Source organism: Cyprinodon tularosa, unplaced genomic scaffold, assembly GCF_016077235.1.
Source record: "Cyprinodon tularosa strain WSP-4 unplaced genomic scaffold, ASM1607723v1 ctg287, whole genome shotgun sequence".
NCBI lineage: Eukaryota > Metazoa > Chordata > Actinopteri > Cyprinodontiformes > Cyprinodontidae > Cyprinodon > Cyprinodon tularosa.
The window spans coordinates 1,038,795-1,055,563 of record NW_024038993.1 but is presented as its reverse complement, the minus strand read 5'-3'; the positions used below and the strand labels follow the sequence as shown (position 1 = coordinate 1,055,563).

The following is a 16,769-nucleotide window of genomic DNA, read 5'->3' as shown; positions in this document are numbered from 1 at the left end:
GTATCCATCATGCAATAAAGTTTAAAATCAAGCTTACATACAGTTTCATAAATCTTATTAAAATAGTGTTTGGAAGAAGCTCGGAAACATTTGAAATTGAAGCCTTAAAACAGGAGAAATAAAAAATGTATCTATGCTCAACTTTAACAGACAGAAGGTTCAAAGTGAGAGACTAAACATAGTTGGCTAATTACCTGGGGATGTCAGAGATGTGGATAAAGGTGACGTACTGACTGTTGATTAGGTAGGTTATGGGCATCAAAGTTTCAAAACTTCAAAATCTTTAGTCACACTAATTCTCTTTATGATGAAGTAGAAAAAAAAGCTAAAATTTTCTCGGGCTGTGAAACAGCCTTTAGAATGTTGTATGGTAAGCTAAAAACAGCAGAAACAGTTTTTGTGTTCAAAATTTTTTTGAAAAGAAACAATTGAGAATACTGAAAAGCATTCTTACTTGACTAAGACCGGACAATCTCCCCATCCCGTTGCTACTCTGCTGGTCAACTGGCTGAAAGAGGGCTACCAAAGTTCTCCCTCACTGAGTAGAAATTAAAATTTAGATTTCTGGATATAATCCAAGTTGCAAAAGACATAGAGTGATATTAAGTTATCCTCCAGCTGAGATAAGCTCAATCCAATTCAGTTAATTTAAATAATACCAATTCACAACATAGGCATTTCATAAAGACAATTCAATCAGATCACACAGACAGATGGAAAGTGGACAATTAGACAAGTGAGAGATGCTTACAACAAAGAAGGTTTGAGTGTTTCTGACCTTGTCTTATAGGCTGGTGCTTGTTATAAGCCAGTGGAATGATAAGGAAACGAATCTCAGCAACAGGACTCCAGTTATGGAGAATCCGGATGTTCCAGACTCCAGGACGCAGCGGCTGGTTGAGTGGTGGATGATAGTGGGTAAACTCTGCACTCGAGTCGATCAGGATGTCGTAGGTGGCTGCGATAACATTAGTTGGGTCGATCCAGACCACAGTAACTGTGATGTTTGGCCCTTTGTTCCACTTCTGCATGCCCACTGTCTCATCCATAGGACCCATAAGGCCACCAATATTTCTGAACATGCGTTCTTTAGCGTCCCACTCTGTGCCGATCTGAGAAAAAGGAAATGAGAGAGGTGTGCATACCCTACATCAGTGTGTTTTTCTGAAGTAGAGTACTACAAAGAAACAATAAAACTAACAAACTTTTAAAGTCTACTTATTTTTAAAAAATGTTTTATTTTCTCCCTTTATTTAACATTTGTTTTACCAGGAAATCCAATGAGATTATGAATCTCTTTTACAAGGATGTCCTGGACAAGATGCAAACAGGGGCATTACCTGTAGATCAACGTTATTGCTTGAAAGTAACAGTAACTAATTATATACACCAAAGAATAAAGTGGTATTAAACAGAATGCCACTACAAAAAATGGCCATGACCACAGTTGTTCTCCTATAAAAGTGCTAAAATTACACACAGGTAAACTAGATGAGAACATAATCATTCTATATTTTGCAGGAGTTGTTCTCTGTTTAACCTCTTGGAAACTAGGCCTGTTTGCCACCTGCATGCCCGAAGTATCTTTAAATACTAAAATGTCATTACAGTACAGGCAACAGGCTCTTGTTGCTGTGATTGTGATAATTTATCTAATCCAAATCAGTCATATAAACAAAGAATTTAAAAGGTTGACGTTTTAAGGAGGGGCTCTCTAAGTCAAACATGGAAAGCCAGAGTGAACTTTACAGGAGTGACCATGAAGTTTTAATATGATCACAGAGAAAATCATAGCATGGGGGTCAAAGTGTCATGGTTTTAAGGGTCTATGCTTCCGTACGACCTGACCAGCTCACTGTTATGGGAGCCACAATGGAGTCTAATGTGCATCACACACTCCTTGAGGAATGTATGAATCCAACTTAAATAAATTTGAACCCTACAACATTACAATTATCAAAAAGTATACATATTGCTCGACCAAGTGCTGACTTGAACCAAATGAGAAGCTGAAGGCAACTAATGAATTTTGGAAGGCAGGATGTAAACAAAATTAATCTTTCAACATCTCACAGCTGAAATTGAGAGTTAGAAATATGTCACTGAAGGTATTATTTGCCAAAGCGGGTATAAAGCCAGCTATTAGTGGCCTTTTATCAACTGAAGAATGTCACCAGGATCAAAGGACCAATGCCTGAGCAGGACCTTGAAACACATGATGTCAGTGAATCCACCACCCAGACCTCTAATTCTGGCCCCAAACTACTTTGCATACCTAGAGCCAGAAGCAAACATGGAGAATCAACATTTAGTTCTGAATCTTTACGAATCTGCAACAAACTCCCAGAAAATATAAAAGTATTCAAACCCCCATTGGCTTTAATTCAAGAATTAAAAAATATATATATTTAAAGTGGCCTTTGACTCTGCTATCTAAGATTTTTAGGTAAAGCTTTAGTACAACATTTCTTTATTTTTAACAAGCATTATCTTTTTTAATATAATTTAATCATTTAAATGACTTACTTAGATTGTCTTGGTGTTAACTTTATGCAATTGCATTGTACTTTTTTTTTCTTCTCATGTACAGCCCTTTGAATTGTCATCCTACTGAAATGTGTCCTATAAATCAACTTTCCACACCTATTATATGCTTAAGCAGTCAACCACTTACAACAACCAGATTGACAAAGAGGAGTACACAGACTCTGTATACTCTTACATCTCCAAGTGCATCAATGATGTCACTCTCAAAGAACATCATCACCCGGGCTAACCGGAAGCAATGGCTGACAGACAATGCCCCCAGGCTACTGAAGGCCAGAGACAAAGCCTTCATAGCTGGGAATTAATCTGTCATCAGGACAGCAAGAGCTAACCTGTCCCATAGCATCAAGAAAGCAAAACAGGACTACACACACAAGATAACAGCCAACTTCAGAAACAGTAAGAATGCGCAGAGCCTTTAGCAAGGCATTGAGGCCATCACAGATTACAAGCCAGCACCACAGAACGGCAAGAGCAACATCCCTCTGCTTGAAGACCAAATCGCTTCAATGCACACTTTGATGCACAGTATAAAACACGCTCACATCTTTTCTAATCTCAACTTTTCTTACTGTCAAGGAGTTACCCACCGGAAAAGACAACCTGCACGATATTGGCTACTTCTCAGAAAATCTCACATCTTGAGTTGTGGTGCGTTGCCAAGGTAACCAGCGTAAATTGTATACCTGTTTCCAGCTAACATTTCAGGTAGGAGAAACTATCCAACTATTTGACAGGAACATTTATGTAGATTTTAGATAACCCTTTTAAAGAGACACTCTACATACATTCATAATCCAGTATTCATCCAAACCTTGTAATATCTAATGATGACTTTGCTCACCAACTTCCAACTCTTGAAGAGAGGCAGTTAGCCTGATGTGAAGTTTCCTGACAACATAAATCTGGTGGGTCTCATCAACAAGGGAGACGAGACCCAATACAGGAGGAAGGTCAACCTCATGACCATTTGGTGTACAGACAACAACCTTCTGCTGAACATCAACAAAACCAAGGACATCATTATCGACTTTTGGAGAGGCAACATCCAACACCTGCCACTATCCACTGATGATGCTTCTGTAGAGGGAGTGAACGGCACCAAATTCCTTGGGGTGTACATCAGTGAGGACCTCTCTTGGAACACCAACACCACAACAGTGACAAAGAAAGCCCAGAGGCTCCCCTACCTACTGCGGAACCTCTGGTATGCATCTCTCTGTCATTTCTTGACCACCTTAATGTCAGAAATGTCCTGTGTACACCATGGAGAGGGAGAAAAAGGCAATTTCGGTTTCTTCATATGCCCAGTACATGTGAACGAATTGACAGCAAAATGAAAATAAACTAAATATGGTGAAATGTCCTAACTCTCTCAGCTGGAGAGCATTTTTAATAATGAATGTATTCATATGTATTAATAAAAAACAACATTTTTTGTTCTTTCCCCCAGACCTGAATAATAAAATGAGAATTTCTACATGTGATCTGCTTAAATAAATAAATACATAAATAATCAAAACATCAACATTTAAGTAAGTGTTCTCACTTTTTTTTAACCTACTGTGCACATTCATTAAATTCTCCCACTGAACTTCATGCAGAACTCATTAATAAACTAAATAAGAAAATGCTACATAAACATTGTTACAGGATCTATTATAGCAGCAGTAAATTAGCATTAGGAGTGCCTCCCCCCCCCCCCCCCCCCCCCCCCCCCCCCCCCACACACACACACACAATTCAAAGAGGGATTTGAGAGTGTCTGCATTTGGATGCAGTGAAGACCTGGACAGGGAAACCAGTGAAAGTAACACATAGTAAAGCCCAAAACATTTCTCCTAAGCTGAATGGTAGGAACAGGCAAGGAACACCTTTATTCACTCAGAGACATGCTTTTTCAAAACAGTGAAGAAGATTACAACCTCAGATCGGTGAATAAAAAGCCAAACTAGTAGAAGACTGTGAGTATATCCAGATGCATCAATTGCAGCTTTTTTTTGACGGCAAAACAAGCGGCTCTCGAGAGAAGAGCTGCATTAAAAAGAGGCTTTCAAATGCTGCTATCAGCCATAGACAAGACTGCCTTCTCTGTGACAATATAAAAATAAAAAAGTGAGGATCCAATTGAACAGACAGTATCAACGAGTAAAATATATCTTGGTTGAATTAGAGACATAAAGTGCAGCTGTGGGAAATGAAACTGGCTGACAGCTTGGATTGCACAAGAAGACTGCCTGAGGAACAATGAGCCTCTTCAAGGTTATTACTTTTATGGAAAGCTTACATTATTAGCCTTATAGCTATGAACATTTCCAGGGCATTAATTGTGGGTTTTAACATTTTGTTTAATAGAAATAAATGCTGTTAAATGGCTAGTTCATTTAGAAGTGGTCGTGTGCTGTTATTAGCAGTAATATCATCCACAGTAACTGACTAATTTTCAACTCTGTAGGCATTTAATACTGAGTCAAAACACTCAAAGATTGAGTGATTTTTTTTCTGTTCAGTGAATGAGACAAACTTAAAAGCATGCTTCAATGGCAAAAATGCTTTGGATGGTATAGAGAAAATTAGGATTGTTTTTAAAGGAAACTCAATTTTGACCATTTGAGATAGGTTGTGGTTCACTCAGGCTTTGACAGTTTAAGTAGACAACAGAAAGGCTAAAAGGGATAGAACAAAATGCAGAGTAATTTATCCTTTTAAGTTTTCAACTACTGTAGATATGGATGTTACAGGTTTTGGAAATGTTGAATACATTTTGGAAAACTCAGAGTCGGGGTAAAGGTCTAATGATCTTGGGTATGTTGATGAAAAATGTTTTCATAATACTAATACAAATGTACACTGACTGCTCTCCTAAAGATGCAGGTTTACATTTCATTTGGTTGGGGAGAGTGGTGGCTTAGTGGTTACAGCATAGGGCTTGGAATCCTGAGGTTCTGAGTTCCAGCCCCACTCCCACAGTATGCCACTATGGGTGTCTGAGCAAGACCTTTAACCCCTGATTGCTCCCCGGGCGCCCCACGGTGGCAGCCAACTGCTACCCAAGGGAACGGGTTAAATGCAGAGGTAAATTTCTCCAATGTGAGAACAGTAAAGTTCAATTATTACAGGTGCTGGTCATAAAATTAGAATATCATGAAAAAGTAGATTGATTTCAGTAATTCCATTTAAAAAGTGAAACTTGTATATTATATTCATACATTACATACAAACTCATATATTTCAGATGTTTATTTTGTTTAATTTTGATGATTACAAATGACAACAAATGAAAATCTCAAATTCATCATATCAGAAAATTAGAATATTACTGAAGACCAATAAAAACAAAGGATTTATAGAAATGTTGGCCAACTGAAAAGTATGAACATGAAAAGTATGAGCATGTACAGCACTCAGTATTTAGTTGGGCCTCCTTTGGCCTGTATTACTGCAGCAATGCGGCGTGGCATGGAGTCGATCAGTCTGTGGCACTGCTCAGGTGTTATGATAGCCCAGGTTGCTCTAATAGTGGCTTTTAGCTCTTCTGAATTGTTGGGTCTGGTGTATTGCATCTTCTTCTTCACAATACCCCATAGATTTTCTATGGGGTTAAGGTCAGGAGAGTTTGCTGGCCAATTAAGAACAGGGATACCATGGTCCTTCAACCAGGTACTGGTAGCTTTGGCACTGTGTGCAGGTGCCAAGTCCTGTTGGAAAATGAAATCTGCATCTCCAAAAAGTTGGTCAGCTGCAGGAAGCATGGAGTGCTCTAAAACTTCCTGGTATGTGGCTGCGTTGACCCTCGACCTCAGAAAACACAATGGACCAACACCAGCAGATGACATGGCACCCCAAACCATCACTGACTGTGGAAACTTTACACTGGACTTCAAGCAACGTGGATGAAGTGCCTCTCTTCTTTTCCTCCAGACTCTGGGACCTTGATTTCCAAAGGAAATGCAAAATTTACTTTCATCAGAGAACATGACTTTGGACCACTCACCAGCAGTCCAGTCCTGTTTCTCTTTAGCCCAGGCAAGACGCTTCTGACGCTGTCTGTGGTTCAAGAGTGGCTTGACACAAGGAATGCGACAGCAGAAACCCATGTCTTTCATACGTCTGTGTGTGGTGGTTCTTGAAGCACTCACTCCAGCTGCAGTCCACTCTTTGTGAATCTCCCCCACATTTTTGAAGGGGTTTTGTTTCACAATCCTCTCCAGGGTGCGGTTATCTCTCTTGCTTGTACACTTTTTTCGACCACATCTTTTCCTTCCCTTCGCCTCTCTATTAATGTGCTTGGACACTGAGCTCTGTGAACAGCCAGCCTCTTTAGCGATGACCTTTTGTGTCTTGCCCTCCTTGTGCAAGGTGTCGATGGTCGTCTTTTGGACAACTGTCAAGTCAGCAGTCTTCCCCATGATTGTGTAGCCTATAGAACTAGACTGAAAGACCATTTAAAGGCTTTTGCAGGTGGTTTGAGTTAATTAGCTGATTAGAGTGTGGCACCAGGGGCCATCAATTTTGAACCTTTTCACAATATTCTAATTTTCTGATATGATGAATTTGAGATTTTCATTTGTTGTCATTTGTAATCATCAAAATTAAACAAAATAAACATCTGAAATATATGAGTTTGTATGTAATGTATGAATATAATATACAAGTTTCACTTTTTAAATGGAATTACTGAAATCAATCTACTTTTTCATGATATTCTAATTTTATGACCAGCACCTGTATTATTTGTTTGAAATACAAAATTTGGAAAACTGAGGGCAAAATTTTTTTAAAAAGTCTGAATATTACAGTGTTTATGTTTTGGTGAGCCTGCTGCTGCTGTTGTTTTTGTGTTCACTCACTGGATCTGCAGTTATGTTTCTGCCTTTAATATCCCCTCTAAAACAACAAGAAAGCCCAGCTAAACACTGTGTTTTTTAGCCAAAGATAATTAGAACATTTCAATAGGCTTTTAATGCTATACTAGTTTTTGTAGTAACTTTAATTCAGATTTTCTTTTCTAGTTCAAGCAAAAAACTGTCCATCCTGAAAAACCCTTGGAAGCAACTGAAAGCTTTTTCATCACTGTAGAGGATGTTTTTGAGGTCATATCACAGCATCAAACGTAGAATTTCATTTGGAAGTCACTTTGAAACCTTCATGGTATTTATTTTGTCATTTTGTCTTACTGATGAGCATCACTGCTAGTTGCTTTAGTTTGTTATTCAACTGCATAGAATAATAGTCATTAGTTTAAATTCACAGACATTATCCTTCAGGATATTTTAAGATAACTTGGTTTCATCAACTACATTGAGCCACCCGGGTCCTGAAGATGTCCAAAACGAGTTTCATGATTATGCACAAGTGTAACAAGACATAATCTTACAAAGAGGTTTTATTTTTCTCTCACAGTTAATCCATGATTTAACAAAAGGGGCATTTGGGGCTGTTGGTTTGGTGGCAGTAGTCTCAATCAATAAATCAGAGCATCAATTGAAAACTGCACACTTGATTTCCTCTATATGAAACTGAAATCTGTTTTTGTTTTAACATTTTTGTTTCAGTATGTGGCAAAACAGGAAGAAAAAAAAAAGAAATCCGCAACCAAAGAAAACTTTAAAAATGATTTGTTTCAGTTAAATTTTAAAGAAAGTGTAGGGGGATGGAGCCTATTTAGAGGGAAGAAATCTAAACACCAAGGCGGGTAAATGAGTATGCAGGAAACATGAAGGCAAAAGAATAATGAGGAAGGCAGACTGATTGAAAGCAGCCATACACACATACACAGAACTAACAGTAAAAAAAAAAAAAAATGCCTGGGGCGTGCTGGCAGAAATGTGAGAGGAAAGTCTGCTTTTGGAAGCGCTCATTGTGACAATGGTAGCTGATTAATACAGCCTCACCCTTCTGGAGGATCAATGTCTGACTGGAACTGATTCAGTATTACATCCTCTGAGAGCTTAGATTGCCATGCGCGGTAAAAATAGACATTACTTGCTTTAATGAAACCAACAGAAAAAGACAGAAATTTTCGTCCATCTGGTGAAGACACCTTGCTTTCATCTAAATTACTAAAGATTCCGCTGCATCTCTTGGACCATGGTCTCCTTTAAATAGCTAATCAGCTGCCTTGTCAGGCTTTTAATATTATACCACATGGAGACACACTAAGCCTACAATCAAGCTATAGAAAGTTATTGACTGGAAATTGCATTGTGTTCCAGAGAAAGCTTGGAGAAGACCGACTAAATTTAGGGATGTGAAAAAGAAAGCTGGCTATGTTTTATATGTTGCAGGTAGGAGGGACAACTCAAGAGACTTGCCCCTGGATCTTGCCCTCAGTTTATCAGGGAACAAGCATTGATTAAGTGCAACATGCAGTAAATAATGAAGAGAGGATTCTTCTGCAGTCCAAGCTATACATATCCTTCAAACTGTTTCAGCACAGACGAGTGGGCCACATACCCTCTAAGCTCTACAGCCTATTGTCTAACTGAGCACACATTTTGTATACAGAGTTTAATAGGAGGCACATAAACAGAGTTTGACAAGCTGTCTTCCTAATAACCAAAGCTCAATCCCTTTCCTGATTGCTACAAGAACAATGAGCAGAATAAGAAATATTTTCTGAGACAAAGGTTATGAACTGCTGTTAAACTCTGGCCAATTATACAGAAGAGCAGAAAAACAGGCTTTAGTGGAAATGACTAAAATGGAAAGCCACTGTTGCTTGCAAATGTGTTCATTTCATTGAAAATTTTGTCATCATTTTTGGGATCTAATTTATACACCTCGACGTGGAACATAGTTTAAAGTGGACTGAAATTGGGAAATGATTTTGAGGATCTTTTCTACAAATAAAAAGGCAATGAGTATCTCTCAGAATTTACCTATTTTCTTCACAGGGTCTGTTTTTGTGTAACAAAACCTCAGCATATTTCAAGTTGTTCTCTGAAAGCCATGGACAAAGATGTGAAACCGTCAAAGCTAGGATGGATTAAAAAAAAATCCAAGTGTTGAAGATATCACACAGCCCTATTAATCTGAAAACAGAAAAGCTATAGTTCAATTGCAAACCTGTAAAAAGACGAAAGTCCCTCTAAACTGAAATAGCAAACTGAGCATTAATTGGAGAAGCAGCTCAGAGGTCTATAGTAACTCTGGTGGAGCTGCAGCCATCTACAGCTCTGGTGTGGGAGTCTGATAACCAGATACAGTAGCTAATGGCTAGAACACACCGCTTGCATCAGACTCAACAGTTCTATCAGTTCTGATTTCATGCTGGCTGCATAGAGGATCCCTCTGCAGACCACCTACTGTGTGAGATTGAGTATTCATTGTAGATTATACTCTAATAAATTCCCCCAGCATAAACAAGCTGAACAGTAAACGTAAAGCTGTAGTTGCGGCTCTAACAAGCTCAAAGAAGATTGCTAATTCATTCAATCTTTTTCTATGTTTTCCTGAGCTATAAATATAAGTAAACTGTTTACTGAAATGCATACATTGATGATTGTGTATGTCTCAAGTCTTCAAGTCTGGCTTTATATATACTCCAAACATACACTATTTGTTTCTGCATGAACATATACTAGGGGGAACCTTGCAGGCTAACCTTGCAATTCAGAGATTTCATTTTGTACTTTCCCCAAAGTGGATGCGTTTTATTTCTTCACCGCATCTCTCTTTCAGTTAGTCACAATATTACTCTCAAATTGCTTTGTAAGTAGGGTTGGGAATTGAAAAGATTTTCACGATTCCGATTCCCTTTTCGATTCTATGAAACGATTCGATTCTTTATCGATTCTTTTTTCGATTCCAATTTGGGGGAAAAAGGAGAACAAACAGTTTGATTATCAGCATCAACTTTGTTTACTTAACTATTGCACAATCTTACAAAATCAACAAGATCAAGATGTCCACAGGAAATGTGAAACTGGAGTAACATCCGTGTTTAAATGAAAAATTAATACAAGAACAAAGTTAATGACCAACAATGTCTAATAACAAATGATGGGATAATAACCTATTTTAAATAACAAAAAATACTAATTATAAAACAGTAGTAGGGAAAATTAACAGTTATTTTGCAGAAAGATGAGCATATCTGCTTTTTCTGGAAGGATACGGGATATTTCAGGGCTTATGGTGTCTCCAGCCGTGGAGAACACCCTCTCAGATGGGGTGGAGGAAGCCTTGCTTGTATCTTGCTTGTTCCACCACCACAGTGTGCCGCTATCCCTGCAGGGGATGGAGGGCAAGCTTTTATAGAGCTGGATTTCCTGATCTACCCTCTGGGCTAAGGAAAGACGGGGCTTTGATTCACAAAGTGACCGCAGCTCGTTGTCTTCCTCCTCGAATAGTTCTTCCAACTTGCGCAACTTGCGTAAGTTACGTAACTTACGTAAAAAACGTGACGTAAGTCGTGCTCGCCAGAGCCGGCGCTCTAGGCTCTGGTGCTGCGGGAATCGAAAAAAGAATCGTTCAGCGAGCTGCCGAACGATGCCATGGAATCGGAAAATACGGAACCGGTTCTGAACAGGAACCGGTTTTCGATTCCCATCCCTATTTGTAAGTTGATCAGGAGTCTACCATTTACCGTGGTAGACTTCTTTGTAGGCTCAGATCAGGGCCTACTGAGGCACATTTGTAGAGAATCAGTTTCAACCACATGTAATTGTTATACATTCCGATTTTCCACAAAATTAGATCTGGTGTGTTTTGGCCTTAATACGGTACCTTTATAAGAGAATGGGAAGGTTATTTTCAAGAGAGAGCAGTAAGATGTTTTGCTTGCAAATTGTTAAAGGTTTTATCTATGGAATGCATCAAACATGTGGAACCCAATGCTCCTGTCAAAGGAAAACATGCAACTCAGTGGTTTACTCGCGCTCAAACACACACGTTCTGTCCACTATCCTTACAGGGACTTTGCAATGATGTCCATTTGTTTTTATTCATCTGTATGCTGGTGAAGATTCTCAGTTATCCAGGTCATAGTTATTCCAAAAAAAAAAGTAAAAAAGCCAGGCCAACAACAACCCTAAAGACTCCCCATTACAAGGGGGTGGATCTGTTTTCAGTTCAATTTGCATGTTTTCTATGCCTTAACAAGGCTCTTGTTTGGGCTACTCTATAAAGCCAGGAACTCAATGCTACTCTTGACATTTTGAATTGAGAAAGCTTTCTGGATGGGAAGCGAAATGTCTTCAACTTGGAAACAAAGTCCAGTGGTTTGTAACTTAACTTTTTATGGAATTCATCTGTATGGTCTAACCCAAGGCCTTACCCATCCATTACCAACATATACCTCACCCTAAACCCAAGCTTAAATCAATCACACCTTCCTCTTAAACCTAGCCTCCAAACCTGGAGAACTTTCGACATTTCCCCAGAAATACTCATAAAATAGTTTATTCCTGGAAAATTGGCCTCACACTATACCCACAATGTAGGAAGACAAACCAGACTCTGGATGTGTAAAGCTGCTGTAGAAAGTTCGGTAAAATGTAGTTGGACAAGGTATTGATTCAGAAGAGCCTATAAACAAATGCAGATCTAACCTTTGATATTTTTGTTAACAAAACAGACACAAAAACACAACAAAAAAAGACAAGTCACCATCCGCCTCACAATCATGTACTAGTTCTCGTCTGACCTTGTGTGAATTTCCAAAGCCATCCACTCCTGGAAAATCTCTAATTTCTTAATAAATATAAACTTAAGAATAAACATTTTTAATGCAGATTGATGGAGTTTAAAAAGTTTTGAAGGCACAGAGCATGTGTGAAAACCTCAAGCTGTTCTATGGGAATTTTTTGGAATTAAAACACTGTTCATTGCTATTTGTTTTTACTGTACAATAGCTCCTACCAAAGAAAGCCATAGAGATTACTTACTGCCCTATTTCAGCTTCACCCTGCAGCTTACATTAGGCTTGTCATTGACTGTGTGCCTAATAATTAAGCTCTGGCTTAAGACCAATACCCAATTAAAACTTATGACCTCTCACCAAAGCACAGACTTATTTTCTGATATATAATTGGCTTTTTTGAGGAAGTAAAACCGATCTGGCAGCTTTGTCATTACTCCCCCCGGTGTTTGGATCCCTTTTGCTCTAAACACTCACACTTTTTATGTAAGCCCAAAAAGAAGAAAGTTGAAAGAAACTTAAGATTTAGCCACAGCTAATATTTTACATATTTCAATTTTATGACTTTCCTGCATACACACTGGCTGTATAAAAACACTGTTTCTACATAGCAAGTTTGCAGGCGCCAACACTTAAACGCCTTTATTAAAAAGGCCTGGTCAGTTTAATCAATGAAGGGCACAGACAGTCCCACTCTACATCTGGTTTTGTTCTAAACCACTAACATGGACACCCCCGGAGGATCATTAGTGCCACTTTTTGGGGGTGGATAATCAAACACAGGTGAAGTAACTTTAGGGTAAAGATTCAAGGAGCAGCACCAGAGGAATCCCATGAGGCTGTCTTTAACCTACAGGGAAATATGGATGAAAGCTATAAAGACACACAGGGAAGATACTGTTATGACAAGACAGGTGATGGGAACATGTGTAAAACTTTAAAAAGGAATAATCCTGGCACCAAACAGACTTTAGTTTACTGTACAGTAGCTTTTCAACTAGGCGCTGGAGGTCTTTCTTGTAAGAAAAATTTATCAAAGGAAACATAAAAATGATTTATGGTTTGGAGTCCTAACAAAAACACAAACAATGACTAAGACTGAGTCAAAATCAAACAAGCAAACACAAAATGTTATAGAAACTAAATTTTCCCAACAGGAGTAGCTTGTGAAACATCCCTTAGCAGCAACAACCAGATAGATTTCTGTATGAGCATCAGTACCACACATCTTTGCGATATTGCCCAACCATTCTTCCCTATTATTGCTTCAGATCAGTAAGACTTGTGAACATTAAAGCTGAAGTCTGTAAGTTTTTAAAAATCACTTTTTTGTCATATTGGCTAAAACTGTCCCTATGCCCAGACAGCAGTTCATGTGATATGTAACCTGTGAAAAAACTGCTTCAATTGGTCCCGCATACTGCCTGTATTTCAATCTGGAAAGAATAATTCGGGACGAGTCAAAACAACCAATCACAGCCAGAGGAGCATCTGATACATACATCTGAGTGTCAATCACAGCTCACACACGCTGAATCCCGCCCCCTCCCTCTCACCGCTTAACCTGCCGCTGCCGCCCGGCTGCTGCAGTCAGGAGGACGCGCGTGGAAGTCATGGCGGAGCGACAGCCACCAGCGAAAGAGAAACTGCCCTTACTGCCCCTGCCGACAACTGCTTACACGGCAAACTTGGGTATAACCAGCATCTTATATCTAGCTGCTTGGAGGTGAGTGTTATCGCTCCTACCGGTTCACACTCCATGCAGCGTACGCTGCTTGGACGCTTCTGGTCGCATGCGGTAGCCGCGCAGATGCGGTGAGAGGGGTGGAGCTTGGAGGTGGGGCATGAGTGAAGCAGAGAGGGTGGGGGAGTGGCGTGAAACCTGTTTTTCTTCAAATTTTCAGTCGAAGTCTGCTCTCGTCTCAATGTTACAGACTGCAGCTTTAATGCAAAGCTTTACAACCAAATCAAGGTCTGACTGGACCACTTCAGTGCACTCATTGGGTTCTTTTTGAGCAATTCCACTATGGGTTTGCTGTTATGATTACCCAGTTTGGCCAAGTGCCAGTTGCGAAACAGAAAACCTCACAATTGACCATGACGGCATGGTGCCCAGGTCCTATGGCTACAACACAAGCCTAAATTAACACATTTACACCACCGCACCTGACAGTTTCTATGAGAAACTTATATGCTGTGATTGGTTTTAGCCAGACATGCACTGTAGCTCCACTCTGGTATCCCCTGTCCAAAATACAACGTTCCAATCATTTAGATGCACCTTTGTAAGATTGAGTTTAAAAAGAGTTAAGAGACATCAGGCTTTGCCTGTTTATTCACTATAAATAAGCCACATCCAGGACGCCAAATAAGGCCTGCAGAGTCTGATAATAGTCTACTTTTTGGGTGAAATTGCTGGGCTGTCCACTCCAGGGAAGAATTGTCTTTTCCACATAACAATAATCATTATTTTTGTGGAGTTATTGACTTCAAATCGTTTAAAAATTATACTGTAACAGTTTTCAAGGCTCATTGTCAACAACTGTTGCTCTCTAAGGTTATTACTTCTCTTTCTCTCTTTGCACTGTACTTATTATACCTCATTGTGCTCCAAAATAGCAAACTGAGAGAAAACCTTAACAGACATGCTCTAAGCTGACAATTTCACATATTAAATCCTCTTGGAGAAAACAAGGGGGAAAAAATACAAAACATCTGTTTAATTCTTGATTTGTTTGTTTAGTAAATCATAAAAATGCAGAATCTATCATAAATGTTTTTTAAACTTAATTTTTTTTTTCAGTTTAGACTGAGACTATTTTCGGAACCTGGTTAAGAAAGGTTTATTTTAATGAGATTTATTATATAAAAGTAGTATATTAGAAAAGGCTATGCCTTCTTTTCCCTTGAATGTTCCTAAATCTGTTCAGAAACCCTGATTACATTTAGAATTGGTAGGGTGGTAAATAAGAAAAAGAACATAAAACCCAAACATAATCATTTCAGAGCTGATTGCTAACAAATTTCCTATGAATACTGAAAAAGAGCTAGACCACATCATCATACTTCCTCCACCATAATCAATGGGAAGCATTAGAGACTACTGGCTCCAATGTTCAACCTTTGTTTTTATCCCGCTCCAAACTTGAATTATTATTTCCTCTAAATTGTCTCAGCAAGTCACACATTTTCAGTTAACACTGTCCTAAAATTTCAAAACAGGCTTAAACCTGAATCAAATGGACTTTTGATCAATTATTCTGAAGACATTTAACACCTATCAAGGAGTCTTTGTCAATTCTGTCGGCTTGCAGTACAGCAATCTGTATTTACTTTTAACACATAGGCCATACACATTGATTTCTATCCTACTAGGAATATTATTAGAATTGACCTTCATGCTGCTTAAAAACATCAAATTAGAGATTGCTCTAGTGCGAGGCAATGGAAGTGACAAAGACTCCTGGATAGTTGTCGAAAATTTTTTTTAGAAAAAATTTAGTTATAAAACAGTGGCCATTTGAGACAGTTGTCGCAGGGAACACTGTCCTTCATATTCCTAATTAATCGGTTTCCGATAGAGTGAATCGAGGGTACCTTTAGTTGTTGGAGTTGGAGAAATGTAGTTTTTTTCTTTAAACTTTTTTACTATTCTCCATATTGTGGGAATAGAAAATAAAAAAAATCCAGGCAGTCTTTCAACTTAGATGTCCCCTTACACATATCCCTTGTAGCTTACTGCCCCTGCCCTCTTAAAATGAGTCCAAAATGCTTTATTTGAATAGCATGTTTTGTTGTCTTAGCTGCGTTGACATGTGTCACATCTTATTTATACCCCAGGACAACATGATTTGTTATTATAGTTTAAGAAAATTTGATCAAATGCAAATAAAGGACCAATAAGGGCTATTTCAACAAGTATGGTACTATTGATCTTGTGGGAAAGTATAGAGTGCTGATAGGCTTAATAATAAAAAAATATAAGTGTACATAAATTAAGCTATAGCAATAAAGGATGAATTCAGTTAAAGGATTTTTAAACATTTTTCCAGTGGTGTGTTTATATAAATTTGGAAGAACATGCCAGAAGATGGACAAATTTTATTACTTTGTGATTAGATTTACAGCCAAGTAAGAAACCTCTTAATGTCAGATCCAACGTAAAGTAAAATACAAATTTTAACTGTGTACTTCATTATTAAATCACTAAGTGGAAAAACACCCATAAAAGCAGCTGGGAGGCAGATAAAGGAGAGTGTAACGAAATAAACGTATCTGCCTTTGTACATATCTAAAGAAGGACAGAGAACACGTTGTTCAGCCAGCCATGTGCTTTATCTAGGAAATTACAGTTATAAAACCTGAGTAATATGGTTCATATCTGCTAAGTTGACAAAAAGACAGACATTGTGCAGCAGACGCGCTCTCATTTAAGCTCTTTCTGCGAGTTTCCACTGACAGATGTAAAAAAAAAACTGAGTGTCAGTCACTGCAGCAAATGCTTTCCAAAGCATCCAGATAAAAGCCACTGCTCACATTGCTTCTCTGTCACTCATGGTTTTATAGGCCTGACATACAA

The 16,769-nt window shown here is 38.6% G+C and overlaps 1 protein-coding gene across 1 annotated transcript in view; it reads right to left on the bottom strand.

The window, feature by feature from the left end:
• LOC119787083 (xylosyltransferase 1-like) overlaps positions 1-16,769 on the bottom strand; it is a 122,422-nt gene that overhangs the window by 8,828 nt on the left and 96,825 nt on the right. The window contains exon 10 of the mRNA XM_038290713.1: positions 779-1,112. Coding sequence (XP_038146641.1) covers positions 779-1,112 — 334 coding nt within the window. The remainder of the gene's footprint in view (positions 1-778; positions 1,113-16,769) is intronic.